This window comes from Melospiza georgiana, chromosome 4 (assembly GCF_028018845.1).
Source record: "Melospiza georgiana isolate bMelGeo1 chromosome 4, bMelGeo1.pri, whole genome shotgun sequence".
In the NCBI taxonomy this organism is placed as follows: Eukaryota; Metazoa; Chordata; class Aves; order Passeriformes; family Passerellidae; genus Melospiza; species Melospiza georgiana.
This window is the reverse complement of record NC_080433.1, coordinates 37,481,843-37,493,238: the sequence shown is the minus strand read 5'-3', so window position 1 is coordinate 37,493,238 and position 11,396 is coordinate 37,481,843. Positions and strand designations below refer to the sequence as shown.

The window sequence follows — 11,396 nt, the reverse complement described above, 5'->3', positions numbered from 1 at the left end:
GTCATTCAAAACAAGCAGTACAGACTGTAGCTTCAAATTAAAGCTTTTGTTGATCTTTACCATCTCATTAATGAATTAGCTTCTTAGCTATTAACAACTCAATGCCACCAGCCTATAATATCCCACCATTAGGAGACTTGTTGGTCACATTCATCAGGAACATTGGAAACTCTACTTTTTCAAACTCATGTCTGAGGAGAGCACACGTATCTGCAAGTGTGTGTCTGTATGCAGTCCTCAGGAGGTACAAATGGCATTGAAGAGTAAAAAATTGTCTTTATTAAAGCAACTAAATTGATGTAGGAAACAGTAATGTAGGAGCACCACAGAAGTCTTATATTGTAATCATGACTGGTATACTCAAGCATATCAAGTTTTAGTATTTTGTATTGGGAGACAATTTCTAAGGGGCTAGGGAGGTTTTTATTTTTTTTTTAAGAAGGTACAGCTCCCTATAGAAAAGATTTTTAAAAAGTGTCTTGCACTGGAGAAAGAAACAGGTGAAATTTACAGTGGTCTTCAGTTGTGAAGGGAGTTAATTTCAAGTTTTCCAGTGCACAGCAAAGGATTTTTGTCTCCTGCATGGGTGAACAATGTCCTTTTGAGAAAACAACTAAGAATCAGAGTTGTCAACCACAGTCATCATCATCCCTGAGTTTAGGCAATCTTTTAAAGAAGCTATGACAATTAAATCATAAGCATCTTCAAGAAAAGTTAGAGTAGCCTTAATTTTACTTAGTATTTCCTAGGAAGGAAATGAGGGCTTAATGTACTTCTCAGAGGTTCACACACAAACACTCACAAGTAGCACACAAAGCATTTGCATACAGGTGTGTCACACTGCAGCTGACCAGAAGAAAGTGGAGAATCCTGAGCAGTTCCCATCCTGAAAATACTGAAATAATTCTGTCTACCCCCACTATGCTTATGGACAAAATATTCCTGAAGCTCACTCTTTAAATGAAAATTCATTCCTTTCTTTTAATTTCCAGAGTGCATTTGTTTCAGACAGTTTATTGCCATTTTTTTTCAGCACTGTCCTTGAGTTTAAAATCCTCAAAGCATTTTATTTGTCCATCAGTAGAACCGCTGTCTTGCTTGTATTGGATGTTTGCTTCATTGTATAGGATGCTGCCCTCATCCTATACAGCACAAGGATTTCCTTGTGGGAATCATAAGCTAGTACACAGCAGAAAATAGATAGAACTGTGTTCCTTCTGTTTGGTGCATGAGCCCAGATCAGATGCCTCTGTATCTGCACACAGAAACTTGCTGGAATTTCAAAATGAGTTTATCTCCACAAATCTGGAGGAGCTTTGTAGGGGAGATGCGATTTCTCACCTTGGTTGCATCTCTCTAAGTAGTATGTAAAACATTTTGGCCCATCTGTGCTCCCTTTTTCTATGGTGTAATGAATCTAATATTGCAAGGAGACCCAAAATGGGGGTCTTCCATCTTCCTTCGTATAGAAAAATACTCAAGAAGAAACCTTTGTCAGTGCTACTGGGAGTGATCAGCTCCTTGACTACTGATTTCTGGCTATACTTCTGCTATACTGCTGGAAGTTAGTGTAGCTACACGGATAAACTTTGCTGAAATTGTGAGGCTTTCACTGATGACAACATGAAATTGCAGTACCACAGTCAATGACCAGAAAAGATGCAATCCTTGGAAGCTTTCTGGAAAAGGTTGCTGCCTTTCAGGAAACAATAACCAAGAGTCTCCAAAACGGTAATGCTGTGACAGGAATGGAGACACAGTCTGCTGATGTGACTTAGAGGCTTTGTGGATGTGAAAATGCCTGAAGTGCTGGAGCCATTCCAGATACTAGAGCAGCAGGTCAGACAATTGATTTTTGTCTTTTCTTCTTGCCTTTTATCAATGTTTTGTAAATATAACCTTGTCTTTGAAATGCTTTGTGACTCAGTCTATGAAAGAAGTACAGCAGGTAGCCTCAGAGAAGCAGTGTGCCTGAGACATTCAGGTGAGTTTTCGGTATGCCTTGAATATTGAAAACATGCAATTTCATCTACATAAAATCCACAGGCCTTCTCTGTAGAAGATTGTTACAGGTACTGTGAAGATCTGGCTGGCTGAACAGAGGAAGCTGCTGCAGCCACTGTGTAATTTAACCTGAAAGCAAGCAGGCTATGCTTGCAAGCTTGTGAAATAACCAATAGAGATGTCCCTTTGAATTACGGGATTAGAGGGGGTTATTTTGCAGCTAATATAAGACTATGGCACGCTGGCACGTTCCCAGGACCGGCAGGTGCACTGCTGCCCGTGGCTGGGGCGGTGTGCCCCCTCCCGCAGCCGAACAGCTGCTGCCAATGCCGAGGTCGCCTCAGCGCCTCCACTGCGGGTTTGAGCCTCTCCCAGCACAGGGACCAGCAGGGTGAGCAGTCAGTGTTTGACCAAGGGTCCCTTGAGGAGCGCTGAGGGAGCTGGGCGTGTTTAGCCTGGAGCAGACTCAGGGGGGCCTCTTCTTTCTCTACAACTGCCTGAAAAGAGGTTGTAATAAGGTAGGGGTTGGACAACCCGTGACAGTGTTGTCCACAGTGGTTAATTATTGGCTTATTGCACACCAGGTAATGAATCTGGGTTCTTGGGGACAGCAGCACAAGAGGAAGCGCCCTCAGGCCAAGGGAGGTTCAAGTTGGACATCATGAGGAATTCCTCCACAGGAAGGACTGTTAAACACTGGAACAGGTTCCCCAGAGAGATGGTGGCGTGGCCATCGCTGGAGGTGTTCAAGAAACGACCGCACATGGCGCTTATTGCCATGGCCTAGGTGTCAAGGTGTACAAAGATGGGTCAAAGACTGGACTGGATCATCTCAGAGATCTTTTCCAGCCTAACTGATTCCATTAATATGTGTCTGTGTGTACCTTGCTCCCCGGCCCGGCCAGCCACGGCCCGGCTTAGCCAGGCATCCATATTACTATCCAGCGGCTGCGGGCTCGTTGCCGGCGCTGGAGCAGCGCTGAGGGCAGAGGGGCGGCGGGCGCTGCCGGTGCCCCCTCGCCGCCCGCACTACGAGTCCCGGCGTGCCGCGGGCCGAGCCGCCGCCGGAGCCGGAACGGGCGCGCGGCGCCGCTTCCGCCGCCGGGGCTGGTGCGGGGCCCGCGGGGGAGCGCCGGGCAAGGCCGGAGAGGCTCTGCCCACGTTCGGAGGGGCTGAACCCTGTGCGGCGTGCTCAGGATTTCATAACGGGTACTTTTTTCATTGCTTTGACGGATTAGTGTCTTGGTTTGTTTGTAGTGCTAAATATCTTCTTTAGTTCTGAGCCGCGGATTTCGTGCTCCCGCGTGTTGCTGGAGTTTCCTGCGCGCTGTCTCAGGGATGGGGCTGTTCCCATTCAAACCGGAGCGGTCCTCGCAGTGGGGCCGGGAACGGGCCGGGAACGGGCTGAGCCCTGTCAGGTGCCTGACCCTGTCCTTGGACCGAGATCCGCCGCGTTCCTCGCACCCTCTTTGTTCATGAGCCTCTGAGGGCAAGTTATGAGCGCCTCTGTACGTGCTGCTGCTCCCCTAACTTCAGCAGCATTGGCACAGATAAAAAGAATGCTGAAAAATTATATGTCAAAATTGGAAAATGCGTGTTTCTGGTGATGTTCTGAAGCCCAAAATTTCAAGTACTTTTGAAAGGTTCTTGTTTCTTTTTTTCTTTTTTTTTTTTATGTATGTGTGTTTAAACTGTTTCCACTTACGTTTTTCTGGTTTTCACTGTAAGTTTCTATTTAAAGCAATTATTTTTTTTCAGTAGACAATGAAACATAAGGTGTCCTTCTGCTTCTGTGAAATTTAGGTAACATTTAAGGTATCCTAAATGGTGTTTGTGAGTTTTCAGGTCTATTGCTGAGATGGTTGAAACCAATTAACTGCATTCAAGAGTTTTTTAACTACAGCAAGTGTAGTTTACAAGTATTTCTATTTTTGTACGGGCTGATGTTATTTACATTGTTAACAAGAAAAGCATATTTCATGAGTAATTTTATGGAGTGTCAGAAAGAAGGATGCAAGTTTTAGGTGGGTGAGTACCAGTAGAAAAGCCTGTGAGAAGGCACAGGCACGGAAGCTTCTTTTTAAAGTTTAACCTTCAGTAAATAATGTCTTGTGCTATTTTTGACTGTTAAGGAGACAGTTACCATTATCTCCAGTGATAAGGATTTATAAACAATTGATAATGAAGAATTATGTTGCACAATTTTTTTCCTTAAGATATTCAAGAAGTTTAATTGTTAGTCTTTTGTATCCTGAATAGTTACAGAACTGGTTTCTTTCAGAGGGTGTTCTGCAGAGAAGAAGTTCTTTGAGTTCCATCTGTCCAGGACTGGTTTCCTCTCTGCTGTCACCATGGCAGTGTCACTTAGAACTGCATGGCCCCGCCTCCTCTGGATGCGTTCAGCAGCAACCTGTAAGCAGGTCCCACTGCAGAGTAAGTAGTGATGAAATTGTGGAAGTCCTGTATTAAAATTTGTTCCTTGAGAACCTCTTTCCTGTAGGGTTTAAAGTAGTGAAGCATGGAAGTGATTTTTCTGTTTGAACAGAATCAAGTCTGTTAGTCTGTGCTCTATTCTAATAGTAATCTAAAGGATGTCTTCATTTGTTTTTTTCTTTTTTTATGCTTTGAAAACCTTCATGGTCCAAGTAGGATGCACCCCAAATGATTGATTAGCTTGTAAATGCTACCCTCTTACCACTGATTATCATTGAAGATTTAAGTTGATTTTTTCAGGCTTAGAAAAGTGGTGAGAAAAGGCTATAGTAAAATCTCACTTAACATAAACAGAGAACAAGTAGAAACAGGCAGTACTGTTTCTTAGATTTTTGTCCATGTTTTAGATGTCAAGAGAAGGAAATAGGGAAGGTAGTAAAGGTGGTAGAAAAGACAGTAATGGAGGAAATAGAATAGACATGTTACCACTTAGAGGTAAGTGGGCAAGGAAGGGAAAGAAATTTTAGGAAGACATACAAACTAATTGCAGTTTACCGGAACTCAACTCCTTAATAACTAAGAATAGTTTAATTAGAAGAACTGAAGAGTGGAAGTGCTAACAGTAATTCTGAATTTAAGAGTTTGCATCTAAAATATTTCTGAGAGAACAATAGCTACACAAAAGTTTCTTCTTGGCTTTTTCAGCCTTTGCAGTCTTGGCACAATGAATGCTCTCTCCCCGTGCTAGGAGCAGCCGTGAAGAATCCTATTTGTATTAAAAGATGGTGTAAATAAAACAATGTCAGATAAAGTTGAAACCTTTTTATGACTTAACAGAAAGCTCAGAACATGTGAAGACTTGTTTCTTGTGATCATAATTGTGTTCTAAAAGTGTAGTTGTTGAATAAAGCTTTACAGAAACTTCCATGTGGATTTGTCTCAGGTTCTGGCAATTAGGAAAGGGCTTCTCAGTGGAAGTCAACTCCAGGCACTTCCCAGGCCCACCTTAGGCCTGGATATCTTTGTTGTGGAAGGCAGTGCCTACAGGATGATTCCTGTGTGAGGGGCTCTTGAACACCTTAGATTAGTTGTGTTTGGACTCTGTGATCTTTAAAGTCTTTTCCAACCTAAATTATTCTATGATCCTATTAAAACAATGAGAATCAAACCATGGGGAAGGGACTTTGAGTGGTCTGTGATCCAAGCTCTTGCTCAAAGCAGGGTCAGCTCTGCAGTCATATTGGGTTGCTCGGGGCTTGCTGGGTCTTTGAAATCTCCAAGGACAGAGAACTGACAAACCTGCCTGAGTCCCATCCCCTTGGCTTGCTGTCCTCATGAAGAAAACATTTCTCTACATATCCAGTCAGAGCCCCTCCTTTTCATTTTTATAATAAATATTGCTGTGAATGAAATTATGACCTTCCCTCTAAGTCCTCTAAGGTTCTTTACATATATAAAGGATATTTCCTAATGGTGACTTCTCTAGGTATTTTGTTCATATAGTGATTTTACTCAGGAAAACAATACAACTAGGAAGGTAAGTATAGGTCATAGCTGCCTGCACACTGTTTGTTTTTTTTTTTTTGATTGCACTGCTAGAAAGCTGTGTACTAAAATGAACTTCTATTTAGACAGTATTTGGGTTATGTTAATCTAAAACTGAATATGATTATAATCCCTGATTAAGACTTGAAATAATGAAAATTGAAAATATGAACTTTCTTAATTGGGCACAGCTCTGCTTGTTTCTACATCAGAGTTCTTTATTTTTATTGCAGGTGGAGCTGTGTATCATGCTTGCCATAAATCTACATACTCAGTTCTCCCTGAAGACTACAATTGGTATGTAAATGTGCTTTGCTCTGTGGCCTTTTCATGTAATGTTTATTCCAGGGCTACTTTCTCTCTCTGTCCTGAAGTCATCATATAATAGTATCAAACACATCTATTGCCAATATTGGATATATGTAATAATTTCAGCTAAAGTACTGTCTCTGATAGTAATGGTTATGAAATTAATGTTTCAATGTAATGAAAAGTCATGCAGGACTCGTTCTAAACATGTTGATGACTGCCAGTACCCCTGCAGTTTTGTTTGTGGAAGAGCAAAATTAGCTTAGAGTAGTAATTTCCATTGATGCTTGTTGTTAAGACAAGGTCCAGGTATTTTTGTGCTGCTGCACGGGGAATCTGTGTAGAAATGAGAAAAGATGGTACAAATATAGTGAGAAACACTGAATTCATGTCACCACAGTTTTAGGAAGCTAAATGACTCATGGGAAGGGGAAGGAAGGTGAGAAAATTATATTCTCACAATTAACTAAGTAGGACTTCTTGTTCAACATTTTTTTACATAATAGGAACATTAGAACCCCAGAGTTTGTTTCCTATTATTTCATTACAGATGCATACATCTTATAAAGACATGCTGTCCTAGAGATCATTATCCCAATCTTTAGAGTTTAGAGCTTTATGTGGAACTATTTAAGTGTTTTAAGATTTTTTTTTTTCCAACTCATATGTTCAGGTATTTTAATAATTTATTTTAGCCCTTTTTTCCTCTCCATGAAAAAAAAAAAAGGAAGATGACTGAGAAAACAAAAACTTGGAGATTTGGCTCAAATGTTTATGACCCTTTTTTATAGAAATTATGACAGATTCATAAATGCAGGGTCAAATCCAGTTTTTTTTGGGATATGGGCTGCTCAGTTGTTCAGTACTTTTGAAAGTTATGAGGTTTTTTTATTTTTATAGCAAAGTGGAACTTGCAGTGACATCTGATTTGAAGACAATTGTCTGCTACCACCCTTCGCTTGAGATTCCATACGAGCATACAAAAGTATGTCCAATGTGCACATCTATATTTCTTACTCTTGTAAAGGCATTTAGTAATTCATAGGTTTGAGTCTTTAGAGCATCTTTTTAAATTTGAAATTACTTCAGCACATCTGTGAAGTAAATGATTGATGAATATAGCTGCTGCCACAAGGAAAAGTTTACTCTTAGTTGAATTAAGGGCAAGTTTAAGAGTGAGAAAAGCTCAGGTATCGCAGCATACAGAAGCTCTAGTTGAATGAAAGGCACTAAAACACTTGTGCACTACAGAGAAAATAGTGTCTGTCTACATGGGTACTACTCAGAGAGGATGATTGGAATGCAGGTTATGGCTCATATGTCCTCCTGCACAAGAGAAAACAAAGAAATACTGCTGCTACTGTTTTCAACTCAAACTTCAGGTTCCATTCAGCATTGAGTTCATAAAAGCCACAAAGAACTCTAAATACTGATTTTTATCTATCAGTAGTACTTTCAATGTGATCTTTACATTGATGAAAATATATCTAGTGTTGTGATTTAAAACCTAGAGAAATTTTTCTAGTGTACATTTTTTGTTTGAAGTTCCTGTTCCCATGTGCTAGTAAAATACTGCAGCTGGCAGCTGTGTTGCTGAAGTACCCAATGTGAAAATCCTCCATTGAAACCTAAAGCATTTTAGCACTTTTTGCCTGCAAATTACATAGCAGTATTTTTAAATCTGTCAGTTGCACATACCTGAAGAAAAACAGGTGTAAAAGGCTTAAACAAGGGAAAATACTTGTAATAGTGGTAGTAGTTACATTTTCAATTGAAAGCAAACAACTTGGTCTTACCTGTTGCATAAAAAATTAGGAAGTGACATTCTTCTCTAAGGTACATGTTTTAGCAAAGATTTTTAGCAATTATGATGGTTGCTGTGAATAAAATTCTGACTGGGAATGGTGTGGATACTTCTGTGTTAGTGGAACTGAAGCTGATGATTCAGCTAGTGATTGAGATCTGCAATAATGACTACAGGAATGCTGGTTTTAGGATCACCAGTTGCAGAACCTAGAGTAAAAAGGTGTTTCTAGACATATCTGCTCCACAGTGGTGTGTGGTTTCATTCGGGGTGGGAAGGTGAGGACAATAAACAGCCAGTGTAATTGCAGGTATTTTTCTGTATTTTTCAGCTATTAGATAGCACTACAGATTACTCTTAGTAGCTTGGCTTTTTTACTTTCTCAGTTAAATAAAACAAGGAGAAACAGGACATACATATACATTACTGTTTTGCTAGCCCATACCACGGCCAGATCCAGTGAATAATAAAGAAGAAAACCTTGATCAAGTTTTAAAATCCAGATTGAATGAAAAAGAGCTAAAGAACAGTAGAGGTCCTACAATTGAAGAGCTCAGCAAAATGTTTTACACAACAAAACATCGCTGGTATCCTGTGGGACAGTAAGTATTTTCAATTTGCCTGTTCCTTTTGGAAGTAAACGGAAATGCAGGAATAATATAATGAGCAGATTCAACCTAGGATGAGTCATGTCAGACAAGATACCTCTAACATTTGGGCTAGTACATAAAATTTTCAATGCAGTGTTGGGTGAATGGAAGACTGTATATAATGAGGGGTTTTTTTAACACTGCTCCTTTGTTAACCTTTGCCACTTTTTTCTGTAAAATATGTGACAGTGCAGAAATTTCTCATACATCCTGTTAGCTACTGCTTTGAGTCATTTACTAAGTTCCATAACAGAATCTAGTATGTAAAATACCCTCAGTGGACATAACCAAACAAGCTTGGAAACATGCATTGCCTATTCCTTAGCAACCTCAGTGGGATGCTTCTCAGACTTAAGAGTAGTAGAGGTTTTTCATTTGGAATGGTGAAAAGTGCTCTTTGGTGTGCCTTGTATTCAGAAATGGAGGAGGAGGAGAGGTGCACATATACATGACTGAGCTTAAAGAGGACCTCTGGGCATTACTAATCTCAACCAGCAGCATTCTGGTGTGTCTTACACCCTTCCACTCCATGGTACGCTGTCTTTCAATAGCTGCTAATTTTGTAGCTATGGAGACATAATACAGGCAATTTTAATTTTTTTTTTTTTTTTTTTGTTGCTATCCACAGAAAACTTTTTAATTAATGTGCTTTGGGAGTAGATATAATGAATGGAAAGATAGGACTTTCATGACCAAAGGGTAGCTGTCACTTCGATGAAGATCAGACAGGATCTGCCTTGTTTAGCATGCATAATTATGAGGGAAGTGTGGTTCATTATTTGTTCAGAATAATTCGTTTTTTAGTTTTTCTGCAAAATATTACACTATTTAACATACAGTCTGGCACAGCTCTTTTGAACATCTTTGTTCTATGGCAATCATTTTAGCCAAAGGCAAGGCTGACCATGTAATAAAATTAACTTCACACAAAGGATTAAGAATAAACAGCAGCCTTTGTGCCTATTCAGCTGTAGAACTGATTGGATTATTGCGTGCTTGTAGCAGATGTAGCAATAGAAATGAGTAGCATTATGTAACTCCACAAACAACAGAGATGACATCTAATGAGTGGTGATGGATTGTGCTTGTGTATCTTGTATTTCACTTCCTTGTGTAACCTCGGATCACTCACTGGGGGCAGAAATACCACAAAAATAAAGGCTGTCCACAGCTTGCACTCACTGCAGTGTTTTTTTTCTTTTAGGTATCACAGAAGACGCAAGAATCCTAATCCTCCCAAAGACCGATAACCAAGATAACGACTTGTTCATCAGGACTTTGCTGTCAGTTTTGATTGGAAATAAAAGTTACAGAAGGTGACATGTGTGGCTGTAACATGCTTAACTTGATTTGACTGTTATTTTCTACTAAAAGCAGCAAAATGGCACTGACAAAACAGAGAATCAGTGAAGGCAGCTGTGCATTCCTGGTCAGCAAATGGACTAGTCTTAGATCAGGATGTAACAGGGATGGAGTGCTCTGATTAAATTCAAGAGGTCAGAGGCTTATCATTGGTCAAGTGAATCCATACAAATCTTCTGTCAAAATGGAAAGTCTAGAAATGGATGTGTTAGGGTTTGGTGATTTTGAGTGGGATAGTATTTTTTTTTCTTTTAGGAATTTAGTAAGGTGAGCTTGAATATTGAAGAATTAATGAAATAGTTTTTATTAAAAATATTATGTGAGGTATTTGTGAAAACAAACTGGTTTTCTTCTTCTGTTACACTTGTGAGATACCTGGCTCCATGTTTAATTACACATCAGCCAAGTGATTGTAGTTAAGCCTGTTGTTGTGTATGGAAAACTGGCCAACTTGGTTAATTTTTAGCATCCAAGACACAGTAACTTGCTCTTCAAAATCATCCAGCATTCTCAGGTATCTACAAACTTCTGTGTGCATTTGTGGTTCATGGGGGTTTTTTTGTTTGTTTAATCCCACCTGATCTACCACTCAGTGAGGATGCTGTGTTCATACATAAGCTGGAATAGCTGTATCACAGTAGGAGTTTGGTCTGCTTCTACTTCATTGCTTTATCATTGTGTACTGCTTAAATGTTCTTCCTCCTGTACATGTCATGTAGCTTTTTTTCCTTCAGGAAAAGGGAAAAAACCTTTGTTCCAGTCTACAGTTTTAGGCATCAGCCCTCTAATAGAAAGGGCTAGCTTGGAACATTATGCTGCTGCAGAGATGCCAGTGACTTCATAAAGCCTTCTTAGTAGATCCTTCTAAATAATCAGAAAATAATTGTCTCATGTACATCATATATTTTTATTGCATTTCCCTTCCAAAGCAATTTGGATAAACTAGGAAGGGGTTTGTTTCTTTTGTTAGTCTAGTGTCATTTCACCACCATGCATTTTCTACAGATTTTGCTAGAAGTTGAGTACCACTCATCTTCTCAGTTGACATGTAGAGAAACTACATCTCAACTGTTAGTTAGTTTCTGAAGATACTACTGAATAACCTTTTTTCCCTTGAACATCCTTTATTTGTGAAAAAAGCAATGTTGGATGTGTGTAAAAAGGCTGCCTTTAAATACTTGTGGGAATTTATACAGAAAACTAGTGCCAGTGCATTTTTAACTCCAAATGCTGGGTAGCTGATAATGGTTCATCATGGCAGAGCATGAAATCCTTTTGCTCCTTCACTC

The 11,396-nt window shown here is 39.8% G+C and overlaps 1 protein-coding gene across 1 annotated transcript; it reads left to right on the top strand.

The window, feature by feature from the left end:
* Positions 1 to 3,112: 3,112 nt before the first annotated feature.
* Positions 3,113 to 10,065, top strand: MRPL42 (mitochondrial ribosomal protein L42). The gene is made up of 6 exons (XM_058023058.1): positions 3,113 to 3,213; positions 4,286 to 4,437; positions 6,216 to 6,279; positions 7,192 to 7,276; positions 8,534 to 8,697; positions 9,950 to 10,065. Exons 2-6 carry the CDS (start codon positions 4,356 to 4,358, stop codon positions 9,993 to 9,995), a joined length of 441 nt encoding a protein of 146 aa, XP_057879041.1. The 5' UTR covers positions 3,113 to 3,213; positions 4,286 to 4,355; the 3' UTR covers positions 9,996 to 10,065.
* Positions 10,066 to 11,396: the final 1,331 nt, after the last annotated feature.